At 42.3% G+C, this 15319-nt stretch overlaps 1 protein-coding gene across 1 annotated transcript in view; it reads right to left on the minus strand.

Moving 5' to 3' along the window:
* FAM227A (family with sequence similarity 227 member A) overlaps positions 1 to 15319 on the minus strand; it is a 72065-nt gene that overhangs the window by 20063 nt on the left and 36683 nt on the right. Inside the window, exons 9-11 of the mRNA XM_049694941.1 lie at positions 15140 to 15198; positions 11025 to 11080; positions 9001 to 9095 (exon numbers count right to left, since the gene is read on the minus strand). Of these exons, the coding sequence (XP_049550898.1) occupies positions 9001 to 9095; positions 11025 to 11080; positions 15140 to 15198 (210 nt within the window). The remainder of the gene's footprint in view (positions 1 to 9000; positions 9096 to 11024; positions 11081 to 15139; positions 15199 to 15319) is intronic.

The raw sequence follows: 15319 nt of genomic DNA on the forward strand, positions 1-15319 counted from the left end.
AAGCCACTGGAAGGTTTTGAGCTGGGGTACATCTGATTAATTTTTTCTAAAGATCCCTCTAACTGGGACTTCCCTGGCGGTCCAGTGGTTAAGACTCTGTGATTTCGATGCACGGAGTGTGGGTTCAATCCCTGCTGGGGAACTAAGATCCTACATGCCACGTGGCACGGCCAAAAAATACAAATGAAAAACAAAAAAAGATCAGTTTAACTGATGTGTGGAGAAATGACTGCAGTGGGTAAGCGTGGACACTAGAAGAGCACTTGGGAGCCTCTGCAGTGGTTGAGGCAGTGCTGGGGCTGGGAATGGGGAGGGGTGAGAAGTGATGGAATCTGCAACATACTATGAGAGCAGAATTGGCAGGATTTGCTGATGGAGTCGATGTAGGTGTGAGAAAGACAGGAGTCAAGGGTGACTCTAAAGGGTTAGGTGCCAGTTTCCCAGCTGGGAAGATGTGGGAAGACGCTGACAGGGCAGGAAAATCAAGAGGTCTGTTTTGGATGTGCTGTATTTGAGATGCTAATAGACAACCAAGAGGAAACAGAGATCAGGAAAGAGAACAGGCAGGGGCTGAGAGTAATCTGTTTCCCTTCCTTATATTCCTCTGCCTTTTTCCAAAATGTCAGTGGTGATTCTGTGCTTCTTTTGTATTTTTTTAAAAATACGTTTTATTTGGACGAAGCGGTTATAATCTAACGAGACAAAAATTCTGTCTCACGAGTGAAGGCTGCAGCGGCACCTAACCACACTCTTCTCTGTCCTATTCATTTTATTTTATTTTATTTTATTTTATTTATTTATTTATTTTTGCGGTATGCGGGCCTCTCACTGTTGTGGCCTCTCCCGTTGCGGAGCATAGGCTCCGGATGCGCAGGCTCAGCGGCCATGGCTCATGGGCCCAGCCACTCCATGGCATGTGGGATCTTCCTGGACTGGGGCACAAACCCATGTCCCCTGCATCTGCAGGCGGACCCTCAACCACTGCGCCACCAGGGAAGTCCTGTCCTATTCATTTTAATTGCTTAATGAGATTTCCTTTATGGATAGCAGGGTCTCTCAACCTTGGCACTTTGACATTTGGGGCCAGATTTGTTGTGGGAGACTGTCCTGTGCATTGCAGGACATCGAGTGGCCTCCGTGGTCTCTACCCAAGAGATGCTAGTAGTACTCTACCCCTCACCCCCAGCTGTGACAACCAGAAATGTCTGCAGGCATGGCCAAATGTCTCCTAGGGTGCAAAACTGTCCCCAGTTGAGAACCACTATTCTATAGCAAGATCCCACTGGAATCACAGAAACTTGGGGTTAGTAGAGCACCTATAGATCATTTAGTCCAATGATTCCTAAAAGCCCATCTCCAAATGGGGGCCAGTCTGTGTTCAATGGTCTCCAGCAAAATGAGGGAAACAAGGAAAAATACATGGTAGTAGTAGGGCTTCCCTGGTGGCGCAGTGGTTGAGAGTCCGCCTGCCGATGCAGGGGACACAGGTTCGTGCTCCGGTCCGGGAAGATCCCACATGCTGCGGAGTGGCTGGGCCCGTGAGCCATGGCCGCTGGGCCTGCGCGTCCGGAGCCTGTGCTCCGCAACGGTAGAGGCCACAACAGTGAGAGGCCCGCATACCGCAAAAAGAAAACAAAAACAAAACATTGTAATAAATCTGACCTAAAGTAATTTTTTTTTTTTGGCTACCGCCACGCAGCTTGTAGGATCTTAGTTCCCTGACCAGGGATCGAACTTGTGCCCCTACAGTGGAAGCATGGAGTCCTAACCACTGCACCAACAGGGAATTCCATGACCTAAAGGAAATTTATTCACTTATGGACTCTCTTTTATTCTGAGATTGTCTTTCTACTTTTTTTACATTAATGACCTTTCTTTTATGAAATGATGATGATACCAGATAGCAGTCATTTTGTTTAAATGAACTTATTTAGTGAAAAAAAAAAAAAGTTTTTCCAAGTCTAGAAAAGTCCAAAGATCTAGAACCACTAATCTAGTTCCACATTTATTCAAGTGCTGTTCTTTCAGTTGCCCAGTACCCATTCTCCTTCTGCCAACAACCCCCAATTCTTGTGTGTTTGGGGGAGTTTACTTGCCCTCTACTGCTTGAAGGACTTTAAATCAAATGTCTTGCTCCCCATGTGAGCCACAGGAGCGAGGCTTGGAAGCCTTTGTAGGCTCTGCCAGCCAGAGCCTTTCTCTCATCCACCCAGTTAGAGCCAGAGCACATGGGATAAGCTTGGTCAATCAAAACTCCGGTTTCTGGGATTTTGAGTCCTGAGTGGGGTGAAATATAGACTGAAAACACATGGGGGTTCAACCATGCCAGAGATGTCACCTTGAAAAGCTGGTTCAAGGGTTGCAACTGCCTTGATTCTCCTCCTGGTCCCTGGACCGATTTTCACACTGTTCAGCTAGCTACTCAATGTTCTTGCAGTGTTTGCTCAAGTTGGCATATTTTGTTACTTGTAAGCAAAGAATGCCAGCTGATACACATCATTTCAATAATATTCTCAGTAGGTACTTGCCCAGTTTTGCTTCCCTAACTCTGGAAACAAGGAATACACTCCCTCCTGAAACATCCAGTTCCACTGTCAGTAAGCATCCAGTTTCTCCTCCCAGGGAAAGGGCTGGCTCAGGGCCATAGCACTGGGCAAAGACAAGCCACTAGGCAAGAGGAGAGTCATTCTGGAACCTCAGCTCCGAGAGGCAGGTAGAAAGCAGAGCAGAAGCCAGAGTAAAGGGGTTGGCATCAGAGACCTGGCAAGAGGAATGACATGGTTTGAGAGCCAGAGTGGAACAGGAACCAGCAGGCAGTCTGCAGCCAAGCTGGAGGGTAGAGCTGGTTTAAAATGACAGCAGCTTGGACTCCTATGAAGTTCCTTCTTCCTCTAGATAAAAATCTGACTCTCTGTAATTCCAACCCATCTCCCTCCAGACTGTGTGTTACATAAGAGTCCTTAAAATATTTGAGGAGGGAATTCCCTGGCGGTCCAGTGGTTAGGACTCTGAGCTTTCACTGCCGGGCCCAGGTTCAATCCCTGGTCGGGGAACTAAGATCCTGCAAGCTGCAGAGCGTGGTCAAAAAAAAAAAAAAAAAATTGAGGAGAGCCCTCACATCTTCTCTAAGTCTTGCTTCTCCAACCTAAACATCTTCAGTGCCTTCAGTGACTCCTGGACCCTCTTTCTCTCCGGCCTGGTCCCTCTCCCTGAACACATGTTAGATGGGACCATCTGAAGTGGGACCATCCTCTTCCTTATTCTGGGCCAGTTGTATATCTTTTTAAAAAGTTCTTTGTTTTGACATTTACATATCCTTTTCTGCTATCTCTGAGAGTGAAAACATTTATTTGTTTATTTTTTTACAAAATAAATTTATGTTCTTTGTGAAAAATTCATACAATGTATAAATGTATATAGTAGAAGATGAGTCCCCATCCTCACTCGCATTTTCTAGGAATAAATACTATTAATGTTTTTCCGTGTATCCTTCCAAACCTTTTTATAAGCACATAATGACTTTATACCAAAAATGTATTTCAAAAATAAAAATAGAATCATGCTATACACCAGGTTTTATTACTTTAATTTCTCACTCGTCAGTATCTAAATATATTGCCTATAGTATTCTCTTGATTAATTAGTTTTAGACATTGCTGCCTTTCATTCTTTCATATGATAAGGTATAAATCTGTCTTAACAGCAACAGAGTATCTGCATTACGAACATTTCACAGTTTACCTATTTATCTACTGAAATGTTAATTTTCCTCAGTTTTTGCTGGTACAGATTAATGCTGTTAGGGATGGCCTTGTATGAACATTTCTACAGGATAGATTCTTAGAAGTGAAATTGCCAGGTCTTCAGTGTATGCCATTAAAATTTAATAGAATATCCTAAACTCATGACAAAACACCTAAAAAATGCTAGAAAAATATTTAAAAATCCTTTTAAATGAATGAAGGAGCTTGTAAGAAAGTAAGGAAAATCCTTCGAGGCCTAGGGAGGTAAGGGAGCCCTGAAGTTGGATGCCCTGATTCAAAACAACTTCAAAGGGAGGTGGAATGATGGGTGTCCTTTGCTTGATCCTGGAGTTAAGCCAAACACCTCCACTGTCCCACTGTTCTGTAGGTTCTTTGATGCTAATGGCTTTATCAAGTTACCGAGGTCTCCTTCTATTCCTAGTGTAGAGGGATGTCAAAAAATTGACTTCGCTAGTACCAGAATACACCAGAGGGAGGGGACTGTCCTTTCTCAGGAAAACAAAGATTAGAGCCAAAGGCAGAGTGAGAGCTACATTGCTCTACATTAGAGGTGAGCAGGAGTTTGGGGAAAGAAGAGGGAGGAAAGGGCACACGACTCTAGAGGATGGTCTTGCAAACTGTGGGATGACTAAAGCATTTTAAGAAGGGCAACACACATGAAAGGTCTTTGCATTACTGTGATATGGTCCCCCTTCTTCCCACCTCTCTAAACTTAGTAAAGTTTTCTATATACACAACACACCCACACAGGCCTTGTGTGAGCAGTTTTTGTGGAAATCAAGGGAAGAGGTGGTACGTGCACAGCACATGCAGGACAGAAGAGGAGCTCAGTGCCATAGAAGACATAAGTCCCCAGAGTTCAGATATTTGGGGGAGGGTATGAGGCTCCAAACAAATCATATAACAAATGCTTGAACCAATCTTTAATTCAATTCAAAGGAGTAGAGTAACCGCTGGTGACGTCTGGGTTGTGCGAGTAAAGTTTTTTATTAAAAATAGGTGATCATATAAAAACATTGGGGAAAAAAATGGGAGAGAATGTTTCATAAGATCTTGGAGTGGTAAAGATCTTTCTTAGTAGGAAATGAAATCCAGAAGCCGTAAAAGAGATGACCAATAAACATGTCTGTGTAAAAATTTCAATTTTCTAGAATAAAATACCGTAATTAAAGTAAAAAGGTTAAATAGGAAACATTTTTTGCCAAATATATGACTAAGAATTGAGCTTCTACAAATCAAAAATGAGCAGAAGACTAAGAACCTTAGAAACAGAAATAGTTCTACTAAGAATAGAAAAAAACAAAAACAAAACCAAAGGACATGAAGAGGCATTTCACGGAAATAGAAATTCCAAAGGATTATAACTATAGGGAAATAGATTTAACTTCACTTATAATTAAATAATTAATATTGAAACAATTATAACATAGCATTTTCCCCTCATCACAACGGCAACAAGTAATTTGATAATGTACAACATTGGCAAAGGTACATGGATAGTCTCTCACATGCTGCTGGTGAGAATATAAATTGGTACAACTTCTTTGGAGAGCAATTCAAGATATACAATTGATTTAGGAATTCTACTTCTAGGAATTCTTCCTACATGTATACTTGTACATATGAGACAAGAAACACACAAATACCGAGATGTTCAAGACAGCAGTGTTTATAATAGCAAAGACTGGGAGCACATACATGTCCACGAATAGGAAAATGGTTAATGAATTATAGAATACAGGTGCAATGAAATAAGACTGTGATAGCTCTGTATGTGCTTTCATTCGGAATACTCTCTAAGATATGTTGAAATCAGTACAGAGTCTGATTTAGAACATGGGGTCTGGAGTCACACTGCTTGGGTTAAAATCCTGGCTCTACTCTTACAACTCAACAACAAAAAGACAAAAACTTAATCTAAAAATGGGCAAAGGATTTGAACAGACATTTCTCTAAAGAAGATATACAACTGGCCAATAAGCACATGAAAAGATGCTCAGTATCATTAGTCATTAGGGAAACGGAAGTGAAAACCACAATGAGATACTACTTCATACCAACTAGGATAACTATACCAAAAAGAATGGAAAATAAGTGTTGGCAAGGATGTGGAGAAATTGCAACCCTTGTATGTTGCTGGAGGGAATGTAAAATGGTACAGGCTCTGTGGAAACGTTTGTCAGTTCCTCAAAAAGTTAGACGTAGGCTTACCATATGACCCAACAATGCCACTCCTAGGTAGTACATATCCAAGAGAATAGAAAACATATGTACACACAAAAATTTGTACATAAATGTTCATAGAAGCCATGTCATTCATAATAGCCAAAAGGCGGAAACAGTCCAAATGTCCATTAACTAGTAAATGGATAAACAAAGTTTGGTATAGTCATATAATGGAATATTATTCAGCCATAAAAAAGGTGAAATACTGACACATGCTACAACATGGATAAATCTTGAAAACACTATGCTAAGTGAAGGAAATCAGTCACAAAAGGCCACATATTATATGATTCCCATTTATACGAAATGTCCAGAATAGTCAAATTCATACAAACTAAAACTATATTAGTGGTTTCCAGAGGCAGCGGGGAGAGGGGGCTGGGGAGTGACTGCTAATGAGTATGGGGTTTCTTTTTTGGGTGACAAAAATGTTCTGGAAGTAGATAGTGGTGATAATTATAGAACCTTGTGACTATACTAAAAACCACTGAATTTTACATTAAAATGCTGATTTTTATGGTATGTGAATTATAGCTTTTAAAAAACTCTTAGCTCTACCATTTACAAGCTATTTGACTTTGGGCAAGATACTGAATATTTCTGAGCCTTAGTTTTCTGATCCATAAAATGGAGATAATAAATAAAACCTACTTCTCTTAGGGTTGTGTGAGGATTAAATGAATTAACACGTATGATGTGTTTAGAACAATGTTTGCTATATAAGCATTCAATAATTGTTAGCTATTATATGCTAGGTGGAAAAAGCAAAGTGCAAAATGGTGTATATATTATACCAATTTTTGTTTTAAAAAACTGGTTTATATTCCTTGACATGCATCAGAAATTTCTAGAAGGATATAAGGAAAAACTTGATTCGCCTCTGGGGAGGGGGCATAGGGTCTGGTGTGGAAGAGAGATTAACTTTGTGTGTGTGTGTGTGTGTGTGTGTGGTACGTGGGCCTCTCACTGTTGTGGCCTCTCCCGCTGCGGAGCACAGGCTCCGGACACGCAGGCCCAGAGCTCATGGCTCACGGGCCCAGCCGCTCCGCGGCACGTGGGATCCTCCAGGCCCGGGGCACGAACTCCGCATCCCCTGCCTCAGCAGGCGGACTCTCAACCACTGCGCCACCAGGGAAGCCCGAGAGATTAACTTTTTGTTACATATCCTTTAATACTGTTTGGTTTTACCACAGGCAAAAATTTTTTCAATAAAAACTATGGTATTAAAAAATAATAATAAATAAATAAATAGGGCTTCCCTGGTGGCGCAGTGGTTGAGGATCCGCCTGCCGATTCAGGGAACACGGGTTCGTGCCCCGGTCTGGGAGGATCCCACATGCCGCGGGGCGGCTGGGCCCGTGGGCCACGGCCGCTGAGCCTGCGTGTCCGGAGCCTGTGCTCCGCAGCGGGAGAGGCCACAACAGTGAGAGGCCCGCCTACCGCAAAAAAAAAAAAAAAAAAGAATGGGCAGCAGATTGTATCAGTGCTGTGCTTCTTAAAGTGGTAGAGTCACGTGTTGGCTCTTCTGTCAGGAACATCCAGAAGGCCCCCCACCCCCACCCCCGGTGAATAGCTCACTGACGCATCTCCCTTCCATGTGTCCGCCAGGCCATTCACAGGCCATTCAGCTGCTTTCCACTCCTGTTAAACTCTGCCACTATCTACTCTAACTGCTGGGCTTCACCACCCCACCAGCACAGATCCCAGAGTAGGACATGACTACTCATCTCCTTGTCTCTATCTCTAGAGCAGCCCCATGATCCTCGTCAGCAGTAAGCTCCGTAACACTGCTGGGCTTTATTTCCCCCATTTTACAGAAGAAGGTCAGTAGAGTTAAACAACTCACTCAAGTAACACAGCTGAGGAGATAGATGCAGCACCAAGATTTGAACTCACGTCTGTGTGTCTTTTCCACCAGGCCCTGCTACTTCTCAAAAGTTTCACTGCTAAATGCTGAGGGGAAATAGGCAGTGGAGTAATTATGGAGAAACGAAGAACATTGAAGAAATCTTCTACAGGGAATTCCCTGGTGGTCCAATGGCTAGGACTTGGGTTCAATCTCTGGTCGGGGAACTAAGATTCTGCAAGCTTCACGGCGCAGCCAAAAAAAAGAAAAAAAAAAAAAGAAAGAAAGAAGGAAAGAAAGAAATTGTCTACAATACTTGCTATACTTGATCCAAATTCTATGGCCTGACTCCCTTGCTAGTTGGTGGCTTGGGGAAGCCCCAAAGCCTCTTGCCCTGTTCAGGGTCCTAAGGGCCTCTTCCCACTACATAAGACTGAACTTGCCATTGATATAAACTACCACGCACCGAGGTTTGTAGGGAAGATTTGCAGGAGGGGAGGAGAAGAGGAGAGAACACACCGTAATCCTTCGCCTCTTGTGTTCTTGGGGCTGTGCTGGTGGCAAAGCTCAGAGGGTAAGAGCTCAGGCTCAGAGTCAGGCAGATCTGCGTGCAAGTCTTGGCTTTACCACTTATTTGCTTTGTGAATTTGGACAAATTAGTTACCTGCTCTGAGCATCACTTTCCTCACTAATAAACTGAAGAAAAGCAGGAGTAATGATCTCAAACGACTGTAACAGTAAAATAAAATACACTGTATGCACAGGTTTAGTATAGCACCTGACATGTAGTGAGTAAGTGTTCATTACATGTTAATTATCATCACTACCTCAGGTAAACCTCATAAGAACACCAGGACCTAGGAATTATTGTCCCCATTTCATAGAGTAGAAAACTGAGACTCTTCTCTTTCCATTACACCCAGGCTCTTGAGTTTCAAGCAAGTAATTTAAATCCTGGAGAAATCCAGGCAAGATTCTCACTCAACTTGTGCCTACCTCAGTCAGTAATTACCCTTACGAGATTTCCTTACTGTTTCACCCAAGTCTACAATCAGAAATACCCCAGTTCTTACCCTGACATCTTCACAGAGCTAGCTCTTGTAGCCAGATCTCCTAGCCCCCTTTAAATCATCTCTGCTATTAAGTTTGCAATCACGTGCTCACCGGCTTAGGAAGCATATTCTCAAGTTTTCTTGCCGCAGATATCCTTTTGACTTGTTGTGTTGCTTTCCTCAAGACCAGAGTCTGATAATTATGCTCTGTCAATGCAATATGCACAAAAAATGATCAATAGGGCTTCTCAGCTATGATGAGAAAGAGCATATGGTAGACCTTAGCTTTCTATTAATGTGAAAATGCCTGGGTATATTCAGATCATTGGGAGATGCTAGAGGAAGTCACTCAGGTAAATTCATAGAATTTCACTTGCATTTTAGCCAGATGTACACTTGTGGCCACACATTTGTCCATTTACTAATCTATCTGCCCATCCTTTTATCCATCCATCCAACATTTTGCTGAGGCTAACTATGTGCTGGGCCCGTGCTAGGTGCTGGAAGTAGACTATCTTCAAGGAACTCACAGCTTAGTAAGAAAACAAGACAGGTAAATGATAAGTGTAACACTAACTAATGTGCCATGATAGAATTCTCTGTACAATACAGTATGGTCCCAGAATAAGGAAGAAGGAGCCTAAAGGCTTTAAAAATGCTAAGCAGAATCAGGAAAGGTGTTGTGATTAAAACAGAAAAAAATATCCAACTCTTGCATAAAGTTATGGTTCTTCTGTAGAAGGTTAATAGAGCATATCTTAAAGACAGGCAGAGAGAAACAACAGATTATCTATAAACAGACAACAATTAGAATGACTGCAGAGTTCTCAACAGTAACAATGGAAGCTAGAAGATGACAGTGGAATGAAATCACCAAAGCATTAAGGTAAATGTGTATACCCAGCAGAACTATCCTTTAAGAAGAAAGATGAAATAAAGACATTCATAGAAAAACAAGGGAACTTACCAAGAGAACTGCAGTAAGGAACTGCTAAAAATTCTCTCTCTCTCTGTATATATATATATATGGGGGAAATTACAGAGAGGAGAGAGCTCAAGAAAGGAATCCTAAATAATTGGGTATGGGTGCATATGCTCACCCCTGAGCTGCACATATAAATGTGTATCTGACCCTAAACAGATGGCTTTGAGAACTGAACTACAGGGTAGATCACTTCTCAAGTCTCAAATGTGGTCCCTGGGTAGCACACATTTAGGACAGATCAAAATAGCACTGCAAAAGTTTTGAAAACTGAACTAACATTGAAACCACAATCTACAAAACTTATGACCTGAGCCTAATTGGGTGAATTGCCTGCTAAAACAAAGGAAACAAAACACTCCAACATTCTTCATACATTTAAACAAGACTCAAAATACTCAAAATATCCAGAATAGAATCCAGAATTACTCAACCTACAAAGAACCAGAATAATCTGATAAATTCTCAAGGAAGAAAGACAATCGGCATCACCAATCCTGAAATGACTCAGATGTTGAAATCATCAGACAAAGGCTTTAAGGTAGCTATTATAACAGCGCTTTAAGAAGTAAGGGTGAATACTTCTGAAATAAATGAAAAAATGAAAGTCTCAGTAGAGAAATAGAAGCTATGACAGAGAACTGAATAGAAATTTTACAACTGAAAAATACGATAATTGAAATAAAAAATTCACTGGATTGGATCAATACCAGAGCGGAGGTGATGGAGGAAGGAGACAATGAACTTGAAGACAGATCAATAAAAATTATCCAATTTGTGTGTTTTCTAATATCATATGTGTGGTTTTCCACACCAGTTCTCCAATTCTCTGAAATAAACTGGGTGTCTAACAATTTAATTCAATTCCAAATCTACCTGGAATTAGTGTCAGATCCCACTAGTTAAAAGACTCAATCCAACAAGACTGTCCCCACTTCAAGCACCAGTGTCAAATGCCACCCATATGTCTATCTAGCTAACTATAAATTTGGGGGTTCCCATGACCCCCTTGGGTTCAACAATTCAGTAGAATGGCTCATGGAACTCAGGAAAGTGCTATGCTTACTATTACAGGTTTAGTATAAAAGACACGACTCAGGAACAACTAAATGGAAGAGAGACATAGGGCACGGTATGCAGGCTGGAGCACGGACCTTCCATGCCCTCTTCAGGCACATCACCTTCCCAGCACACCAGTGTGTTCAGCGACCTGGCAGTTCACCAAATCACATTGCTCAGGAGTTTCTATAGCTCAGTCTCCAGTCTCTCTCTCCTCCCTGGAGGCTGGGAGGGGTGAGGCTGAAAGTTCCCACCCTCTAATCATGTTTGGTCTTGTGTTTTTTTTAATATTTATTTTTATTTTTGGCTGCCTTGGGTCTTCGTTGCGGCACGCGGGATCCTCCGCTGTGGTGCGCGGGCTCCTTCTTGCAGGGCATGGGCTCCTCTCTAGTTGTGGTGTGTGGGCTGCAGAGCACGCAGGCTCTATAGTTGTGGCCCACATGCTCAGCTGTTGTGGTGCACGGGCTTAGTTGCCCCGCGGCATGTGGGATCTTAGTTCCCTGACCAGGGATCAAACCCGTGTCCCCTGCATTGGAAGGTGGATTTTTAACCACTGGACCACCAGGGAAGTCCCTCATGTTTTGGTCTTTCTGGGTCCTATCCTGAAGCTACCTAAGGCCCCAACCTGGGTCACTATATTAGGATATACTCAGGTGTGGCTGGAAGATGCTAATAATGAATAACAAAAGACATTCCCATCACTCAGGAAATCCCAAGGGTTTTAGGAGCTCTGTGCCAGGACCTGGGGACAAAGATCAGATCTGTATTTTTATTACATACACAATCTGAACAGTGTAGACACAAAAGGCCAGAAAAAATGAACAGAGACTCAGGGACCTATGGGACAATATCAACAGGTCTAACATTGTCTCATCAAAGTCCTAAAACGAAAGGAGAGTGTGGTACCAAAAAAAAATTGAAAAACCTCCCAAATTTGGCAAAAGACATAAACTTACAGTTTCAAGAAGCTCTGCAAACCCCAGTCAAGTCAAAGTCAAAGAAACCCATGCCCTACACATCCTAACAACCAGCTGAGAGGCAAGACAACTTGAGGGCAGTCTAAGAGAAATGCTTGACACAAAGCGGGGACAAGAATTTAAATGACTGTGGATTTCTCATCAGACCCTTGAGGCCAGAAGCTGTGGAACAACATTTGAAAGTGTGGAAAGGAAAGAACTTTCGACCCAGAATTCTATAACCAGAAAAAAATATCCTTCAAGAATGAAGGTGAAAATGTAAAATAGATAGCTAGTGGGAAGCGGCCACATAGCACAGGGAGATCAGCTCGGTGCTTTGTGACCATCTAGAGGGGTGGGATAGGGAGGGTGGGAGGGAGAGGCAAGAGGGAGGGGATATGGGGATATATGTATATGTATAGCTGCTCCACTTTGTTATAAAGTAGAAACTAACACACTATTGTAAAGCAATTACACTCCAATAAAGATGTTAAAAAAAATAAAGGCAGTCTTGTGAGTAGGCCATTAAAAAAAGAAAAAAGAATGAAGGTGAAATAAAGACATTCTCAGAAGAAATAAAACGAAGGGAATTCATTGCCAGCAGGCTTATTTTAAGTGAAGGGTTTTCTTTTGGGAGGGGGCGTGTAAGAAGGAAAATAATACCAGAGGGAAACTTGGAACTTCAGGAACGAAGGAAAAGCAACAGGAACTGTAAGTATCTGGTTATATATAGTAAGTACAATATATATAGTAAATATATAATATATATTATAAATCTATCTGGTTATATGGAGTAAATATAATACTGTATTTTCCTCCTCTTACATTCTTTAAACTATGTACGATAATCACTTCAGAATGCTGTTTGGCATTTCCTCAAAATGTTAAACATATGACCCAGCGATTCCACCCTAGGTATACATACACCCAAGAGAAATGAAAACATGTGTCTACACAAAAACTTGTACATGAATGTTCACAGCAGCATTATTTATGATAGTTACAAAGTAGAAACAACACAAAACTGAATAAAGATAAAAACACTCTATCTAAAACATTTGTGGGACGCCTAGCACGCAGAGGGAACTCTATAGCATTAAATGGTCATATTAGGGGAAAAGGTCTCCTTTTCACTCAGTTCAAACTATTTTCTAATTTCTCTTGATACTTCCTCTTTGACTCATAGGTCTATATATGTATATTTTGGGGACTTGCAAAGTCTCCCACAAATATTTCCCTCTATTTGGAATCCCCTCTATACCTCTCAATGAGCGGCCCCCAAGTTTTGGGTATTTTTAACAGCTTTATTGAGATGTAATTCACGTACTTCTCCATTTCTCCATCAAGAAAAAGGATGGCTTAACTTTTTTCAAATACTGATGGCATGTGTGAAATGGTCTAGAATGATACTTAAGTGTTTATGTTCTAACTCAGGTTTCTCAGGTTCTATACTCGCCTCTTTGGCATCCATTAATTACAGGGCCAAACTAATGGCCAAAGTCGTTTACAACTCCTCCATGATCCAGAGCCCATACTCTGAACTACCTCCTTTATCTAACTCTCACACCAAGCCAATATTTCCCCTGACTTAAATCAGCCCAGGCCCAGGTGCCAGACAACTAGGGACAGCCCTTATACTCCAAAGCCCACCGGAATGATTCAATATAGCCAATCCTAAGTGGTTTACCCTGTCGTGTCTTGCCTTTCCCAAGGAAATCCCAGTAAGGGCTGTGGCCTGTGCTTTCCCCTTGCTCCTTTTGAAACCGAGCGGGGCCCTGTGGGGCTCCCAGGCCCTGAAACCAAGTGGAGGCTGGGCACGGAGGCCTCCTTTTGTCCACCATTTCTTGTAGGCAAGACGCCAGCCTCCATGACCTTCCCTGAGTTCCAAAGGGTGGATTCAAACAGTTGCTAATCAAGGGAGGAGCAGACAAGAAACCACCTGAGACAAGAATAAGGGGGGGGGGGGGGGGCGAGCCCTGCACACACACTAATCTTGTCAGGACCCCACCTTTGAACCACTGTTATAAAACCCCTCATCAAATCCTCTGGGGTGGGGTCACATAGCTTTTATGAGGCACAAGCCCAGTGTGTCCCCCTTTGCCTGGCAAAGCAATAAAGCTATCTGTAGTGGAACAACTGAGGACATGGAAAGGAGACGTAACCCATGAGCCGCGCCCCCCAACAAACTGGGGGCTAGCGAATAAGCCAGAACTGTAAACAGTTCTAAATGCTTTGAGCGCCCCCCCAACAAACCGGGGGCCTACAAAAAAACATTGAGTGCTTTGGGCACTGATCCATGAGATGTCCTCAGTATAAACAGAGTGGTGGGAACGCAAGGAAATGTCCTTGTGCTAGTTCAGTATAATCAAAATAATGGTGGGAACTTTGTGCTGTTCTTGCGCTCAAGGACGAAGCACAGCAGGTTCTCAAGAAAGCCAATTCTTGCTTGTATAATTAATAAAAACAAAGGTTGCTGCTTTGGCATTTCTGGAATGTTAAGAAAACAAGTCTTAAAATGTAAACCTAGATAATGCTTTAATAAAAGCTACCACAGCAGGACAGACGGCGCTGTTTTGCCTGAGCGAGCGGCAGCCCTCTACTGCTGTGCTTCGGCACAATTCATCTCGTGTGATGAGCTTACTTTCGGCCCTGTCCTAAGATAAACTACAACAGCTATCCTTTTCTACTTCCCCCAAAACTCTGTCCCCGGGATTGGATTTGGCACCAGTGTCCAGAGAGGCCAAGCTTTCAGTAGCATTTTCTGCCTCCTAACCAACACTGGAGCTCCCTCCCAGGGTCCTGCATGGAGAGCTGTGCCTCCCGTTTCTAGAACTGAGAGCAACAAAGTTTTCTTTCAATGGCATTGACCTGTGTAGTCGCTCAGTCACCTTTGTAAATTAACACCCAGGTACAAATCAGCGTCTAACTCAATAAATGCTGGTTTCTGATGGGGGAGAGAAGCAGTGATCATATCTTAGATTTATTTTCTTCCATTGCCAACAATCTCTCTTCCCCACAGATATTAGCACTGTGCTGAACTCATTATCACAAAAGTGGAACTTAACTAGTGGTAACTGAAATGAAAAGACAATTGTGTCTTCTCCTAAGATATTGCTTGATGTCAAGGCCCAAGGCTAGAACCACAGGTGCAAATGAGGGTGGCAGATTAGGTTCCAAAAAACCCAAGAAACTACAGTTTTGGAGATGATAATTAAATCAAAAGCCTACATTTCTCCTTTAGGTGGTTAATGTACCTTTTGAGGTATTCTGTATTTGTGAGCCATCCATTGAATTCTTCTGGGCAAAAGAGGTTCTCACATTGGTTGAATTCATATCAGAAGATGCCAAGAGAGGAAAAAACAAAAACACAGAAGAACAAATTTAGTAAAACTGGTAGTGAGAGGAATACAAAAAGTATACGTGCAATTTCCTAG

The sequence above is a fragment of the Orcinus orca genome, chromosome 11 (assembly GCF_937001465.1).
Source record: "Orcinus orca chromosome 11, mOrcOrc1.1, whole genome shotgun sequence".
NCBI classification, from domain to species: domain Eukaryota; kingdom Metazoa; phylum Chordata; class Mammalia; order Artiodactyla; family Delphinidae; genus Orcinus; species Orcinus orca.